General features: G+C 35.6%; 2 protein-coding genes across 9 annotated transcripts in view; one reads left to right on the forward strand and one right to left on the reverse strand.

The window, feature by feature from the left end:
- Nucleotides 1-10,332, forward strand: part of MTNAP1 (mitochondrial nucleoid associated protein 1) — a 22,127-nt gene extending 11,795 nt beyond the window's left edge. For 6 of the 8 annotated variants that reach the window (XM_074260651.1, XM_074260657.1, XM_074260650.1 and 3 more), the window contains 4 exons: nucleotides 599-2,106; nucleotides 8,527-8,634; nucleotides 9,101-9,214; nucleotides 10,030-10,332. In XM_074260651.1, the coding sequence (XP_074116752.1) occupies nucleotides 606-2,106; nucleotides 8,527-8,634; nucleotides 9,101-9,214; nucleotides 10,030-10,058 (1,752 nt within the window). In that variant the 5' untranslated portion in view covers nucleotides 599-605 and the 3' untranslated portion in view covers nucleotides 10,059-10,332. The remainder of the gene's footprint in view (nucleotides 1-598; nucleotides 2,107-8,526; nucleotides 8,635-9,100; nucleotides 9,215-10,029) is intronic. The other 2 variants (XM_074260655.1, XM_074260656.1) reach the window with 1 other exon arrangement.
- Nucleotides 10,333-13,924: 3,592 nt separating this feature from the next.
- Nucleotides 13,925-17,586, reverse strand: part of CPSF4L (cleavage and polyadenylation specific factor 4 like) — a 28,349-nt gene continuing 24,687 nt past the window's right edge. Inside the window, exons 5-7 of the mRNA XM_074260669.1 lie at nucleotides 16,812-16,905; nucleotides 16,194-16,234; nucleotides 13,925-15,349 (exon numbers count right to left, since the gene is read on the reverse strand). Coding sequence (XP_074116770.1) covers nucleotides 16,210-16,234; nucleotides 16,812-16,905 — 119 coding nt within the window. The 3' untranslated portion in view covers nucleotides 13,925-15,349; nucleotides 16,194-16,209. The remainder of the gene's footprint in view (nucleotides 15,350-16,193; nucleotides 16,235-16,811; nucleotides 16,906-17,586) is intronic.

Consider the following 17,586-nt stretch of genomic DNA (forward strand, 5'->3'; position numbering starts at 1 on the left):
ATCTTGAATGATGAAATGCTGGTGGTTATTAAAAGCTTTCATATGCATTAATATAAACATGAATAATACTCAGAAAGTTTAGTTGGTTATGTTAGCATTCAATGTTTTAGATTAAACACTTAATAATTAATTATTAATAAAGCCTTAATGTTCACCTGGTTTCTGCTAGTGTGCTTTAGTGCATAATAATAAATCCCATATTTAGTTTGTCTTTTAATTGTCCCTTCTTTATCCTTCTTATTTATTAGTTTAAGATTGTTATCCTTTTTTCCCCCCCTCTAAAGCACTTAGTATTTTACTGAAGGTAGAACTCAGGGGTGACAAGGAGACTCTTTTAATTCTCTTCTGTAGATCCCCATAAGACCTTAGGAGAAAATAGAAAATTCCTTACTGAGGCAAGTTAGAGACAGAGATTTAAATTTATTTTTAAAACAAAAACTATTCTATTAATTTTTCTACCTTCACAAAAAGCTGAAATGAAGTCAGTCAATTTCAATTCATTTCCTTTACATTTAAAATGAGTATGAATGGGTACCTAATTAAACAGATGAAAAGGAAGTTTTCTTTATAATAATAATGTCACATTTGTATTTCTTAGCAGGAAGATGGCAGACATCTTACCTCAAATGGAATTGTGTCCTCATTGTAAGAAACAATTTAAACGGTTAAAGTCTCATTTACCTTTCTGTAAAAAGGTAGGAACCATCCTTCCTTTTAATTCAGAAATTACTAATTCCAAGGCAGCTTTCTTTCAAGCTCCCAAATCAAAGAAGTTACCAAAAAAGCTGATAAAAACTGATCGTGAAGAGACACTTAAAAAAGATCAAATTAAGAGAAGAAACACTAACCTTATGAAAGTTAGACTACATAATGCTGACTTAGAAATGAGACTTGCTATGCAGACAGGTGAAAATATGAAGAAGCAAATTAAAAATAACTCCCAAGTGACACAGAATTCTACTAGACCAAAGAAGGTTGTGTTTTTGGCTGAGAATGGGCATTTGTTTTCTGCAGAAAAAAAAATTTCCAAAGCAAAATTTACAAAATATTTACCTAAATCGGGAGAAGACAAGAGCAAAAATCCTTCAGAAATTTTTGGGAGCAGCCCTTCCAAAAGTTCTTTTACCAATGAAAATAAGACACATTGGTCAGGTTTGCAGAATGATAACAGAATGGAATACCCAGAACAGAAATTCCTGGCAGAAACATTAGACTTTCCTTTCAGTATTTGTGAGAGTTTTCCAAGTCTTGATAGAAGTCAGAATCCTTATGCAACTTTACAAAACAATGAGAGAGGCCTCAAAGCTTGGGACCCCATTTCAGAGGCTTCATACAGTGTCAATAACTCTGAGATGCCGAGAAAAAGCATAGGATCCCTTTTCTCAACCAATTATGTAAATTCGTCATTGTCTAAGTCACTCCAAACTGGAGGAAGAGAGAATCATCACATCAAACACAGAGCAAAGAAAAAAGGGTTTCATTTTGGATTGGCAGCTAGAAAGTGTAGTTGGGATAAAGAATCTAACTACAATAAATCACCTGAAGTAAAAGTACCCAAATTGGATTACATGAGAGATGGCCTGAGGAAGCAAGTTAATAACAATAATTTAGCCATAGAGAAGATACCTCACCATGACGATCCTGATTCAGGTTGTGAAGAACCGCTTTCTTTGGCAGATTTAGGTAACCAAAGTCTGTCTACTTTGGTTTTAAAATATCTACAAGAGGAGGAAGATGGGTACAAGGATCCAGTCACTCCAGTTAATCCAGTGGAGAGTAAGAAACCAGTATTTTCAGAGCCTCATCTTAATCCCAATACATGGGCAACAGAGCCTCCTCCTAATCCCAATACATGGGCAACACACACTAAATATAATCAGCAACCTTTAAACCTGGCCTGTCATTTGGCTCCTAAAAACCTGACTGGTGGTCATATTGAAACTACTGGCAGCAAGAGCCTTCCTACATCCATGGGACTGGAGTGGTTTCCAGAACTCTACCCTGGGTATCAACATCTGGGAGTATTACCAGGGAGATCTCAGAAGGGGAATATTGAGGTCCAGAAACCTCACTATAGCCTCCCAGAAGAGGAAAGAGTTTTACAAGGTAAATAAGTAGTCCATTTTCAAATATTTAATAATCTTGAAGGTTTTTATAGAGATGCTGATAAAATTTTGGATTCCTGTTAGTATTTTTAATAACTTCATCCCTTTCCCCAATGATAGTCTAGGTGCCTGACAGAATTATCATTCCCTCTTAAATGGTAGCCCATCTGTGTTCATTTTCCATTCCCATCAAAAGGGAATGAGGAGAAGAATAAATCCTGGGTATGTGGAATACACTGATTTGGAGTAGGGATTTAGTTCCAGGAATTTGGGTACCTAACCATAGAGAACATGGGTTTAAAAATATATATATAGAAGGACAGCTATGTAACCAGACTTTGGGATGGAGACAGCCTTTTCTGAGGCAGGGATTATTTCCTCCTCCTTCAGGATACAGCCAACAGAAAGAGCTGGTTATAGGACTAAGGAACTAGCAATGTTAACAACAACTCACTAAGTACAGTTGGTTCTTATCTTGTCATTGAGCTGTGCCTTTAAAAATGTGAGGTGGGGCAATGGATAGAGCATCTGAATTTAAGTACTACTTAAGTACTTACTAGCACTGTGACCCTGAGCAAGTCACTTAACTATAATTGTTTCTCAACAAACAAACAAATGGATAGAGATAGATCAATCAATCAATCAATAACAAAACAGGAAGAAATTTGTTGTAATGGATAGAATTTCTTGGTTTTCCTTAAAAGGACCCTTCTACCAGGGCCTGATCAGATCAAGAGAAACCTGATCTTTTCATCCAGCTATATGAGTATCCCCACACTGAAAGTAGGTAGGAATGGAGATATACATTGATGAAAAGTTTTTATTAAAGGCAGAAATGTTAAAATACCATTCATTGTCTAAATAGATTCTTCATTGGTGTTTTCAGATGTCTTACTGTTTTATTTTATCAGGAAATTTTTTTTGGAGGGAACTCTTAATAGATTTGAAATGCAAGTTAGCCCTTGTAGTTTAGTGTAAGAGGAAGAAGAGCTGAATTTGGAGACAGGAGACCTGGGTTGAATCTTAGCTCCAATACTTATTTCTTAAAAGACCTTGGCCAGTAACTTCTTATAATTTCAGTTTCTTCATAAAACAAAGGTAATATTTACATTGCTGTCCTCATAAAGTTGTGAGGAAAGGAACACAGTTTTTTTCAACTAAAATACTATATAAATGTCAGCTGCTATGATTGTTTTTGCTTCTTACAAATATCAAGTTTTTTTTTTTCTCATGAGTTGTTTACAAGCTCCTAATGTGCTTTCTTCCAAAGCATCCTCCTGTTTACAACAGTTATGTTTTAGTATGTAAGACAAATATCTATATAATAGCAGTTTATTGTCAAGAAGACTAACAGCTGATTCCATGATTGCTTTTCACTTTCTTGAGGAGGTCTTGGGACCTACTGATATCAAGGATTTTTTCCCCTGACTCAATTAGGATTAAGTGACTTGCCCAGGGTCACACAGCTAGGAAGTGTTAAGTGTCTGAGTCCAGATTTGAACTCAGGTCCTCCTGACTTCACGGCTGGTGCTCTATCCACTGTACCACCTAGATGCTCTGATAGCAAAGATTTTTATATAACCCATCTTTTGAAGTCTTATTCTCAAGCTTTTTCCTTCTCTAAAACACTATGTGGTGGATAATACCATTCTCTTACATTTGATTAGCATTTGACAGTTTTCACATAAATTATTTCATTTTGATCATGAAATTATCCCCATGAGACAGGCAGGACCAGATGTGTTCCTGTTTTATAGATAAGGAAACAAATGTAGAAAAATGAAATTATTTGCCCCAGGTCATGTAGCACATAATAATGGAGTCATGACTAGAATGCAGGTCTTTTTACTACCAATGCTTTTCTATTTTGTAACATTACATAGTAAATACAGTATAATAGTTTCCATATAACCGGAAAGGGACCCTTTTTTATGTGTTCTAGTACCCTTTGCATGGCTAGTGATAGTTACTAACCAGGGATGTTGTGAGGATTGAATGAAATAATTATAAAGTACTTAGCACAATGCCTGGCAGTAGAGTAAGGGCTATGTAAATGTTACCTTTTTTTTTTTAATTTTTAATTATTATTTTTATTATTTTAATTTTTAATTATTATTGTCTAGTGTCTTTCATTAGGGGAAGGTCTTTCTACCCAATCTGGGCAACTAGATTAGAATAGAGATGACCTGTTTAAGTAGGTTGGTAGTTAGTTTCATTAGGTAGGCAGAACATTATCTGTACTTCAGGCCTATGAATACAACTAGCACTTATATACTTTAACTTTTTTTTTTTTTTTTTTTTTTTTTTTTTTTTTAGCAGCTTTATTCACCAGTGCAGCTCAGGTGGCCAATACTGAGAGATTAAAATGTATTATGAGCAGTTAAGATTATTCTTTTAAGCTCCAGTGCAGATCTTTATTAGGAACTCAAACTAGGGAACTAAAACTATCTATCATTATCTTCACTAATTAGAGACCTATTAATATCCAAAACTGTTGAGCTGAAAACTGTCCTTAATGTCATACATGCTTTTGAGAAACTTTTCATCAATGTGTATCTCCCTTCTTACCTACTTTTAGTGTGGAGATATTGTGTATAGCTTGATCACTAATGAAAAGATCAAGTTTCTCCATTGAGACAGAATAATTTCCTTTATGTCTGATTCTTAGGTCATCTCAATGGTTTCTGGTATCTGTTCTAGGATGATTATGGTTGGCTTTTATGCCATTACAACAGGCTCTCATAGTTTGGAATCAAAGTTGAGAGATATGGGCATTCTGGGATCTTGGGTTCTGGTGAAAGGTAAGGAACTGTGGTGGTAGGCCTTGGGGCTACTCCCCAAACCAATATCTTCAAAGATTCTGGGACTTCACTTTGATTTATCGTTGGTTTAGAGTGCAGCACTGACTTATTGATAGTGATCACTGACTCCTCCGTAAACCAAGTTGTTTTGTTGAAAATATCTGCAAGGACTAGAGACATCTCTGAAGGAGTAATAGATCTAGCTTCTCTGGAGGCCTGGGCATTTCAAAAGGCTGATGCTGATTCTTAGGGTATTACAGCTGTTCAGAAATCATAAAAACCAGGGAATGTGTGTTGTATAAGAAGAGAACTTTGAGAGATGCTCATGATTACTTAGGGAGCAAAAGATGAATAATAAATTAACAAAAAAGATTATGAAGAGCAATCAGGGAGAATTGGGGAATGATGGGGTTGGGATTATAAAGGTTGAGTTCAGGATGGAATTAGAGCTTCAGAAAGTAGAAAATTCCTTCTAAGAGCACTCAGGCCTATTGGGTTATAAGGGACTAACCCAAGCTACATTTTGTGATTCTGCCAAGTCAGTGTCTCACTAGGATTAGGGAATTACTGAAACCTGTTCCTGTTATTGTTCCTTTAGTTTTGGTGAATGACAAAAGGTTATTTTTGGTGAATGAAAGAAGATTCTTCTGGTTCCTGAAAAATAAGAGTTGTTTTGCAAAGGCTTGTATATAGAGAAATGGACTTGGTTGTTCTGAGTCATAGATCAGGTTTCAGGGAGAAGAGACGGAGTCCAAGGACCATTCTCTGAAGTTCAGGAAGAAAAAAGGCATTTTCACATGTTAAAACATTTAATAGAAAGGCCCATCTTAAACAAACACACAAATAACCAGGTGTCTGAGGCTCAAAAAAAAGGGAAGATTCAGAGGGAATGTGTAGTTCTGAGATTTTCCTACAGAAATACGTTTCTAAAGATCAAGGAAGTGCTTCTAGGATTTTGGTGATATTTAGGGCTCCTGGATCTAAAGGGATTCTGTGGATCTGTTTTAGAGTCCAGGGGGTGCAGACTTCTGGAACTTAAGATATATAGTGACTTCTTGGAAACCAGGTGATACCAGTGTAGGGAACCAAGGTCTAGGTGGTATGTACAAAACAGGTAATCAGGCTTTAAAGTTTAATTGGGGGAAGACATTCCTAGTTTAATCGTTGCTAAGATTAAAAAAAAAAATTCACTGGAGAAGAGGAAGGGCCAGTGATAGGGAAGTAGGAATCATGCCAGGCCTTTATTTCTAACTGCTGATCAGCCAGGCCAGCTAGCAGAGTGGTGTGTGTATGCTGGGTTTGCAGACTGTGTGTGTGTGTGTGTGTGTGTGTGTGTGTGTGTGTGTGTGTGTGTGTGTGTGTGTGTGATGAGCAAGTGTGACAGTTCTATATTGCCCAAAAGGAATGAAGAGGTTTCTGAGTTTTAAGTAAAACAGTCAGGATTTGGGCTGGAATGGGAAGCATAGAGAGAAGATAGTTATAAAAGTGGAAATAGGGTCATTGTTGAATTTGAGTAGGTACTTGTGATTGGAAGAAGTCTGGGAACCAGCATATTCATGGAAGTTTGCAATGTCCTTGTTTCTCTTCCCAAGTTATTTTTCTTCTGTCCTTTCTTCTTCTTCTTCTTCTTCTTCTTCTTCTTCTTCTTCTTCTTCTTCTTCTTCTTCTTCTTCTTCTTCTTCTTCTTCTTCTTCTTCTTCTTCTTCTTCTTCTTCCTCTTCTTCCTCTTCTTCCTCTTCTTCCTCTTCTTCCTCCTCTTCCTCCTCTTCCTCCTCTTCCTCCTCTTCCTCCTCTTCCTCCTCTTCCTCTTCTTCCTCTTCTTCCTCTTCTTCTTCTTCTTCTTCTTCTTCTTCTTCTTCTTCTTCTTCTTCTTCTTCTTCTTCTTCTTCTTCTTCTTCTTCTTCTTCTTCTTCTTCTTCTTCTTCTTCTTCTTCTTCTTCTTCTTCTTCTTCTTCTTCTTCTTCTTCTTCTTCTTCTTCTTCTTCTTCTTCTTCTTCTTCTTCTTCTTCTTCTTTTTAAAAGCAGTTTTCATCTGCCCTGTAAAGGTCTTTAGAGACATTGAGTTAATTTATAGTTTTCCACTAAGATAATGAGACTGGATGATAAAGTGATGGGGAAGAACACTTTCTACTCATTTAATGTGGTTAGAAAGGATGTGGGACAAAGTTGAACATAGGTCCAGGAAAAGCATAAACTTCCCCTTTGTAAAGTCGACACACTTGCATTTAATCATGTATGAAATGTGGGCAGGAAATAATTGCTGGTTTGAATTCCAGATAGAAATAAGATTTAAAAAGTAATGGTTGCTAGTTAAGTACTAGTGAGAGTACAATAGCATAGTTCAGATGTGTGGAAAATATAATGACCACTATTATTTCTTAATGCTGTCATGCAGTAGAACAATATTGTTTTAGGTAAAAATTTGATGAAGATATTGCCTCTTGTCTCTTGACACTCATGTGCTCTATGATCCTGGCAAGTCACTTCATCTTTCTATAGCTCAGGCAACTCCATAGATCTTGATAGATCAGAAAACCTGGGTTGGAATCCTGACCCTGGCGGTCATGTTATTTAACCTCTGGATCTCAGTTCTTTGTCTTTAAAATAAAAAGATTGATCTGAGATGATTGTTGTCCCTTCCAACTCTTAAAGAGTTGCTCTGCTAAGAAATGGACAAGTTGCCCAGTGCTCAGTTATTTGAAGCTCTAGGGAAAGAGCTTAGTTATTTGAAGCTCTAGTATAAGGACAAAGACCTGAAAGTCTTTGGAATGGGACAGATGAGGAGAATAGCCTTGGGGATCATAGGTGTTGAGAACATGCACGAGAGACCATGGGGAGCAGCTGGATTATAAGATAAAATAACCATGGTTTAGATAATATTGGTAAGAATAAATTGCAAGTAGGTATTGGATTGATGAAAAGAGTCCCCTGTGTGGACAAAAATAACTGTGTTTATATAAACATTATATTTGTGTGTATATTATACACACATATATTCATATACATGTGTATATGTATATATAACCTGTAGGCATATAGATACATATTTATACATTCACATGTGTGTATATGTGTATATACATACATGTGTTGGTATGATAGAAAGGATATTCATAAAATGCATATTGAGTTAGCTATGTATCAATTTAAGGATTATGAACTTCCAGGAGTGGCTAGGTGGTACAATGGATTGAGCACTAGTCCTGGAAGTCAGGAGGACTTGAGTTCAAATTCAGCCTCCATAGCTCTATGCTCCTGGGCAAGTCCCTTAACCCCCAAGTTACCTCAAAATAACAACCAAAAAAGAATTATTAATTTCTTGTCAATTGTCATAATTCTTAGGGGCTTAAGATTGTTGAAAATTCTTCTGGTTGAAAAGAGTTTTGTATCAGGATTTGCTTGATAGATGTGCAGTGTGTTTGTTGCCCAAGTCACTCTTCTCTTTATTGCCTAGAAGAATGATTTTTCTCTAGTCCATTTGGGGAATTTTTACCACTAAAGATACTAAATTATCCCTCTCCTAGGAAGACTTGGTGAGAGGAGAGGATGAAATTAGATTGTTAGAACAAAGTAGGTGAAATTGGATGACGTATTACTGGAAATTTTGTTTGTATTCATAGCTCCTCCTTTGGAAAGAAGTCTGATGGATTTCAAGATTGCAAAGCTTCCATTTTGGTTTAGAGTTTCCAACTTCTCTATAATGGGACTGCTGGGAAAAGTACAAAAAGGTGAGATTGGGTTGATGATGATTCAGTTGCTGGGTTTAGATATTTTCACAAACTTTCTTTAGAAATCTCTATATTCTATGGTATCTATGCCACTGGATCTGTCATTTTGTGTGTGAGAACCTGGCCTGTATCTCTTTATCTATTCTTGGTTATGAATTAGTAGAAAAACCTGTATAAATGATATCTATTGCGAATCCCAAACTGCACACTAGTGATGTTTCCCATGAAATGACTGACCCTAGCTCCCAATGAAGAATAAATCTGTTTTGGAGAAGGTAAATTTTTACACCTTTCTGGGCATTTGAAGGGACTAGATTAATTGTTCTTTAAAGCCCCTCTGAGATAAATTTATGGAGTTTCACCTTCATCTCCCTGATCAGTAAATAGCCTGAGACAAAAGACCTTGACAAATAAGTCCCAGAATCAGAGTTCACTAACAACTAGATTCATACTTCTTTTTAAACAGCCTGGATTAAATACCCCAAATTTGTCAGCTTGAAGAAGGGTGGCGCCGGTTGCATCACCATGTTCTGTGCTGGATACTGGGTCCTTTGCTACAGTTGGAGTTTCAAGCACCTGAGTAAGATTTCCTGGCTTTGGGGCTTGAATTACAGACCCTTAAATGATGGTAAAATATATTAGGGTTGACTCTTTTTCTGCTTTGCCCAACAATGCCTGTACTTCTGGCCTTTCCTTTCCCACAAAATTTATATAAAGGTGATTTTTTTTTCCTCTCAGCAGTCCTCAGTATTCTAATAATGCTTATGTGCCTTCTCCCACTTGCTGAATATTTTTATCACAATTATACCTGCCCACTTTTTTTAAGTTCTTTGATACATAAAGTCTGAGTCCTTTAGGAAAAAATAATCTTCTTCCCCAAAGGGAAGAAGGAGTCACTTCAGGCTTCACGTTTGGACATGGATAAATGAATCCTTTGTAGATCTAGACTGAGTTCAGACTAGGGGATAAAAGCAGGATCCTCATGTCTGAGGTTTGAGTATGGCTTTAGACCTGCAAGTCAGAGATTCCAGGTACCGTGGTCATTTGAAGATCTTGTTAAATCAGTCTGATATTCAACTCAACAGATACTTTGCAAGCCTGGTACTTCTTACTACTCAGTCTTCCTAACTTTGACAACACCTTTCCCCTCCCTTCATTCCACTTTGTTGTTTTTTTTGTTTGTTTGTTTGCTTGTTTTTGTTGTTGTTGTTTTTTGCTGTTGGAGATTGCCAGGAACAAAGTATCATTTGAGCTTTTGATTTCATGAGCTTTTCTGGGTCTAGACTGGAAGAAAAACTTATCTGAGATTTTGAGTTTCAACTTGTACAAAAGGATTTTATTCTCTTTATGGTCAATAATTGTTTCCTTACTTCTTTTTCTCTTCTCTACCCAAAGAGTTGCAGCGTTGGCGCAAGCACCACTGACTGATCTGGACACTATGTATTGTGTCAAGAGTTCTTCTGATAGACTGAGACGCAGTAAGAAGCATGGAAATTTATATAAAAGCTTAAATTTTCAATTGGGAATAGGGGAGGAGGAACAGTAAAGTTTTTGAAGTATATTGAAGTATTAGTGGTACATGTATTATCAAATTGCTTGCCTTTAGTGGGTGGGGAGAGAGGGAACTTGGAATTCAGAATTTTAAAAATGCTCTTATATGTAATTGGAAAAAAATAAATAAAATAATTTTAAAAATTAGTGCTATAGGAATATTATTCTTATGGAAAATTACTTAAAAGATAAAAATAGTCAAACTAGATCTGTGCCTCATCTCACAGATTGACTTCCTTGGCCAATCTGAATGGAGGGTATGGAGTAGAGATGTAATAAGTATTTATTTTATCACTTTGATGCACTGTATTATAATTAATCTGTATGTTGGAATCCTAGTTTTAAAAGGAAGAACAGAGAAGTTGTGCTAATTCCAACTCCTACTAGGGCTTAGACAGGAAAATCTATGATTTCCCCTAGAATTTAATTCAAGTCTAGACCATTGGTACCAGCCTCCTCCATATTTCTAAATGGGGTTTCCATATTAGGAAGACTATGCATATCCTCTCTAGACAGGAATTTCTGAAATAATATTTAAAGGAAATACTTTGGAGCCCCCAGTTTCCCATGAATATAATCTATATACTTTCACATTAGTGTAATGCTACTCTACCACCTTCTCTTCAGCACCTTTCCATTGACCTATATAATAACAATTATATTAAAGACTTATTATATATAATATATAACATATATATGATATACAACATAAATCATATATATGATATATTATTCATATCAATATATCAATAACATATAATATATAATTACATATTAAAGAATTACCTTGTCCTAAATCTAATATTTGTATTTTTTAAAAAGGTCTTTTCAAGACCTAATCTCTTTTTAAAATAGCTTTTTATTTTTCCAAATACATGCAAAGATTCACCCTTGTAAAACCTTGTGCTCCAAACTTTCTCCCTCTTTCTCCCCTACCTCCTCCTATAGGCAGCTGGCAATCCAATATAGATTAAACATCTATTGACCATTATGAATCACTAAATTTTCTGAACCTGGATAATCCTCCTGCATCTCTCAGCAATTTGGACTATACCCAAAGGACTATAAAACCATGCTTACCCTTTTATCCAGTAGTGTGTCTACTGGGTTTGTATTCCAAAGAGATCATTAAAAAAGAGAAAAAGATTCACATGTTTGTGACAGCCCTTTTTGTAGTGGCAAGGAACAGGAAATTGAGTGTATGCCCATCAGCTGGAGAATGACTGAATAAGTTATGATATATGAAAGTTATGGAATGTTATTGTTCTTTAAGAAATAATGCGTAGGTTGATTTCAGAAAAATCTGGACTTACATGAACTGATGCTGAGTGAAGTGAGCAGAACCAGGAGAACATTGTATACAGTAACAGCAAGATTATGTGATGGTCAACCATGATGGATTTGGTTATTTTCAACAATGAAATGATTCAAGGCAATTCCAATAGATTTGTGATGGAGAAAGTCATCTGCATCCAGAGAGAGGACTATGAAGACTAAATGTGGATCAAAACAGCATTTTCATTTTTTAAAGTTGTTTGCTTGTTTTTTCTTATGTTTTTTTCCTCCTTTTGATCCGATTTTTTTTTTTTTTTTTTTTTTTTTTTTTGCTCAGCATCATGACTGTGGAAATATGTTTAGAAGAATTGCACATATTTAACCTATAACAAATTACTTGCTGTCTTGGGGAGGGGGGAGGAGAGGGAGAGAAATTTGGAACACAAGGTTTTGAATGAATGTTGAAATGTTGAAAATTATCTTTGCATGTATTTGGAAAAATAAAATAGCATTAAATTTAAAGAAATATTTTAAAAGCATCTTCCACTTGGACCTAGCACAATGGAAGCACAGAGTATATATTTAGAATGAGAATCAAGTGCCTTCATTGTGCTGAAGGCCATTATTGTATTAGAACAGATTATAAAACTTTGCCAGATCTTTGAAATGTTTTTTTCAGTCACATGTGGCAGACCCAGTTTAGGTAAACCACATAAGATGTAAAATCATGTGAATTTTCTTAAATTATATGTATTTCTTCTTTTAGATAAAATTTAACATATTAAATATATGTGAATGAATATGTATTCAATAATTTGCTATATATTATAAGTCAATAGCTATCAGATTCAGACATTCTGCCTTCACTTCTGTTTTCCTGTTTCTGAGGTTCACTTATTTATTGGATAAGAAAACAAGACGAAGCATTTATACTTCATGCTATTCTGAATTCAGTGAGTTTTCTTCATTAAATACATTAATTTCAACATTAAAGTTTCTCTGTACAGAGTATCATATATGCTGTGACCACTGGTGATATTTGCCAAAAAGGTTGTCCAACCATGTAGATAATTCTGTTATTTTCTGACGAATACTGTTTGATTCTTGTTGAACTTGTTAGCATAAAGACGGTTTCCTTTGTACTGAAAGGAAACGGTCGATAGGCTTAACTTCCTCCTCACATATGCTACAAGAGCTCCTCTCATTGCATAGTGAAACCCCAGCAGAGCCCATGATACACATTTGACTTCGTATATATATGATCTGTATTTCCTGCCAAAACAAAATCCTGCAATTAGTTAGAAAAAGGAACTTGAGAAGATTACACATTGTCAATCCATTCATTCACTCAGCAACAATTTTAAAGGACCTCAGAATTGTCAGTGATACGAGGTAGAAAAGAAAAGCACAAAAGTTATGTCTGGGACTACAAAGGCAAAGAAAACTATGGATTCTACTTTTCCTCCTTTCCATAAGCTCAGAAAACCCTGAGCAATGTAGTATCTCACATCATAAGACCTTAAGAGATTCCTTCCCTCCTTCCTTCTTCCCTCCATTCTTCCATTACTTCTCTCTTTTCCTTCATTCCCTTCTTCCTTTCCTCCTTCCTTCCTTCCCTCCTTTTTTTTCTCTTCCCTGTGCTTCCCTTCTTCCTTCCTTCTTTCTCTTCTCAAAATAGATATTAACATCAAGAAGAACGAATAAGATGACAAATCCAGGAATTATATGAATATAATTACATAATATTTCTCACACAAAGTCAGATCTAAACAGTTGGAAAATATCAATTTCTCATGGGTAGGCTGGACTGATATAACAAAAATGATAGTTCTACTTAAATTAGTCTACTTCTTCAGTACCATACCAACCAAACTGCCAAAATATTATTTTATAGAGATAGAAAAAATATCAAAATTCATCTGGAAGAACAAAAAGTGAAGAATATTAAGGGAATGAATGAAAAAAAAAATATGAAGAATGGTGGCCTGGGCAGTACCAGATCCAAAACTTTATTATAAGGCAGCAGTCATCAATACCATTTGGTACTGACTAAGAAATAGTGTTGGAACCATGGAATAGGTTAGATACCATGACACAATAATCAATGACTATAATAATCTAGTATTTGATAAACCCCTAACCTCTAATTCTAGGATAAAAACTCACTATTACACAAAAATTACTGGGAAAACTGGAAAAGAATATGTCAGAAACTTGGCATAGATCTACATCTTATATTCCATAGCAAAATAAGGTCAAAATGAATACATGATTTGGGCAGAAGGGTGATACCATAAGCAAATTAGGAGAGCAAGATGGAGAACATGATGAAATGCAAAATGGACAACTTTGGTTACATTAAATTAAAAAGGTTTTGCACAAAACCAAACCAACACAAGTTTAAAAGGCAAGTACAAAGTTGGGAAAAATTTTTTATTAGTGTTTCTAATAAAGATCTCATTTCTAATACATATAAAAAAACTATCAAATTTATAAGAGTACAAGTCATTTCCCAATTGATAAAATGGTCAAAGGACATGAATAGACAATTTTCAGATGATGAAATTAAAGTCATCTTTAGTTGTGAAAAAATGCTCTAAATCACTATTGATTGGAGAAATACAAATTAAAACAACTCTGAGGTGTAACACCTTACACCTTTCAGACTGGCTAAGATGACAATGATTAATGTTGGAGGGAATGTGAGAAAACTGGGACACTAAAGCACTGTTGGTGGAGTTGTGAAATGATCCAACCATTCTATAAAGCAACTTGGAACTATGTCCAAAGGGCTATAAAACTTTGAATACCCTTTGACCCAGCAGTATCAATACTGGAACTGTATCCCAAGAAAATCATAAAGGAAAAGGACCCATATATTGCAAAATATTTGTAGCTCTTTTTGTGATAACAAAGAATTGGAAAATGCATGGATGCCTATCATATGAGGAAGGCTGAATAAGTTGTGATATATGAAGGTAATGGAATTATTATTGTTCTATAAAACATGAGCAAGCTGATTTTAGAAAGGCCTGAAAAGATTTATATGAACTGCTGCTGAGCGAAACAAACAGGACCAGGAATGCATTATACACAGTAACAGCAAAATTATATGATGATCAGCTATGAAAAACTTGGTGGTCCTCAGTGGTTCAATGATCCAAGGCAATTCCAGTAAGCTTTGGATAGAAAATGCCATCTGGATCCTGAGAGAAAACTATGGAGATTGAATGTAAATCAATACATGCTATGTTCACTTCTTTTTTTCTGTTTTTTTCCCCTTCTCATGGTTTTTTCCTTTTGTTCTGATTTTTCTCTAGCAACATGATCCATAAATATGTATTTAAAAAGTTAATATACATGTATGACTAGAAAAAACAATAAAAAGGAAGGAGCTCAATCACCCCAAGTACTCAAGTCTTTCTAGAGATAAAGATCAATGAAATAATAATGCAAACTCTTTATTAACTTTTAAACTTTTTTCCTGCCTTTTTAAGAAAGCAAGCAATACCATTTGTCAGGAAATATAAAAATAAGATTACATTGCTGAGAATCGTCTAGTAACTTTCAGGCATCTTGATTTGATTTGCCAGTATCTACCCTCTCCTATAGTCTTAAGTACAGTTGTTTTTTTTTTTTTTTCCTGACTTGTTACACATAGAGGATTATTCATACCCAGATTCCTGATTGAAATATATTATTAGTTCATAACAAGAAAGATGGAAAAATTCTCTTAGCCCCAATACCCATCCTAAAGCAAATGAACTGCTACAAAGGACACATTGGACTTGCTTGAGACTTCAGCTGGTGTACTCTCTTGCCAACTGTGTTCAGAAGACATTTTCACAAAGGAAGCAAGTTTTGTTGGTCCTTGTAGTTGACTTACATTCTGAAAGAAGAAAAGGAAAAATAGGAGTTGAGACTAATAATTCTCCAGTGCCAGAGCAATGCTCAGAGGATGATGAGATACCCAGATTTAAAGTCAAGCTTATAAAGACTAGTTATCTGCTATTTATTCAAAGGAAGGTGGGAGTGGGGAGAGAAGAGAAGAGAGTGATTACATTTATCCCTTCCACATCTTGACTTTTCCAATCACTATTTCAATATATTATGGTTCAGCATAAGAAATTAATTGGGAATTTGAGGGTTTTCTGGATACTGCAGATGGAAGGAAGGTGAATAGATAATACAGAAATGTAGGATTGTTATAATAATGTATTCTAATAGATTATATCATTATACAAAAGGCTAAATCCTTATATGATTTTTTAAAGGAAAATTAAGATGAAGGATCTACCTCTATGGGTTTTTAATGGATTCTCCAGATTGTGGGGGCCCAGAAGGGATAACTACATTTATTTTTACTTCTTCAGAAGTTGAATAGGCTGGCAAGTCAGGAGAGTTTTCTACCTTATGCCAGCAATTTCCAATAACAGATATTGCTATCAGCTAAGGATTTCCCCCTTTTAAGGCAGCAAATGGCCAAGGCTGTGTCTCATTTTATGATTCCAGTATCCCACTTTTATGAGTTGTATCTGCTGCCTAGCCAAAAACCTGTCTGTCTCTCCTCTTAGAAATTTATCCTAGAAATATTCTAAATGATCTTACATGCTAATGTATAGTGCCCTATAGAGTTAGGAGATTTAGTGGGATGGGGGCTCTGGTCCACCCTCTTTATTATTGGAAGGAAACAAGCCCAAATAGTTGACCCCAGACCCTTTTCTAGTTCTTACCTTTGAGTGACTTGCCTTATGTAGTAACAGTCATCTTGAGGCTGAGGAAAGTATATGACAGGTAATTAAAAAAACAATCTAACACCTCTAACTCTGTTAATATGCTCAACACCACAGATTGCTATAAACTTCAGCTTTCTAACCTTGGAGGGAAGAGATTCCTCCCCAGGTCAAGCATGTGTTGAGCTTTTTCTGCCACTGATGAAGAATTTTGTGAAAGCAAGGGGTAGGTAATAATAAGAAAACCTCTATTATAGTGTGTAAATAGAATGGGCTACTTTGGAAGAGTGAGAAATTTGGAAGAAGGTTTCAAATCTTGAAGGGAAAAGATTCCTTCCCAGGTCAAGCATGTGTTGAGCTTTTTCTGCTGCTGATGAAGAATTTTGTTAAAGCAAGGGATAGGTAATAACAAGAACCTCCTATTATAGCGTGTCAATAGAATGGGCTACTTTGGAAGAGTGAAAAATTTGGAGGGACCTTAACACTGGGCACAAGACCTTCTGTTATGAGCTATTGGGGACACATATGCCTCTGTCCTTTAGGGACTAGGAACGAGTTATCAGTGAAGGGTCTAATCTAGCTTTCTAGGGTGACCAATGGTTCAAGGAAGGTACATACTGTGTAAATTTGCAACTGGGTCCCTCTGGACAGAAGCCAACTAAGTAGTTGATACACAGCACTCTTCTTACATGGTGGAATTTACACAAAGGACCTGCCAGTCCAAGAAGAAACACATCTTAGTGGAGAAAGCCATCTACAGCCAGAGAGAGGACTGTGGGAATGGAGGGTGAATCACAACATAGCATTCTCACTCTTTTTGTTGTGTGCTTGCATTTTATTTGCTTTTTTAAAAATTTTTTGATCTGATTTTTTTTGTGCAGCAATATAATTATGTAAATATGTTTATATACATATTGGATTTAACATATATTTTTACCATGCTCAACATATATTGAATTACTTGCCATCTAGGGGAGGGAGTGGGGGAAAGGGAGAATAAAATTGGAACATAAGATTTTGCAAGGGTCAATGTTGAAAGATTATCTTTGCATATGTTTTGAAAATAAAAAACTTCAATAAAAAAGAAACATATATCACTCAGCCCCAGTGTCAAGAGGAATAATTGGCTTTGGGGTAGATAGGAAACTGCCAGGAAATAGAGAAGCTGTAATGGGAGGACAACCACCGAAATAAATTTCCAGCCCACTCAGAAGTAATTGTTGGAGCTTAGTGTCTTCATTCTTGCTACTCAGTGCTACTTATGCCAGTAGGCACTGTTAGATAAATCTATTACATGATGATAGCCCCAGTAGATGGAGCTTGAACTTTGATGGTGAGAAACATTTAACTTACTGCCTTTGGGACCATGTGAACTTTAGGCATTATCCCATCA

Source organism: Sminthopsis crassicaudata, chromosome 4 (assembly GCF_048593235.1).
Source record: "Sminthopsis crassicaudata isolate SCR6 chromosome 4, ASM4859323v1, whole genome shotgun sequence".
Classification (NCBI taxonomy): Eukaryota; Metazoa; Chordata; class Mammalia; order Dasyuromorphia; family Dasyuridae; genus Sminthopsis; species Sminthopsis crassicaudata.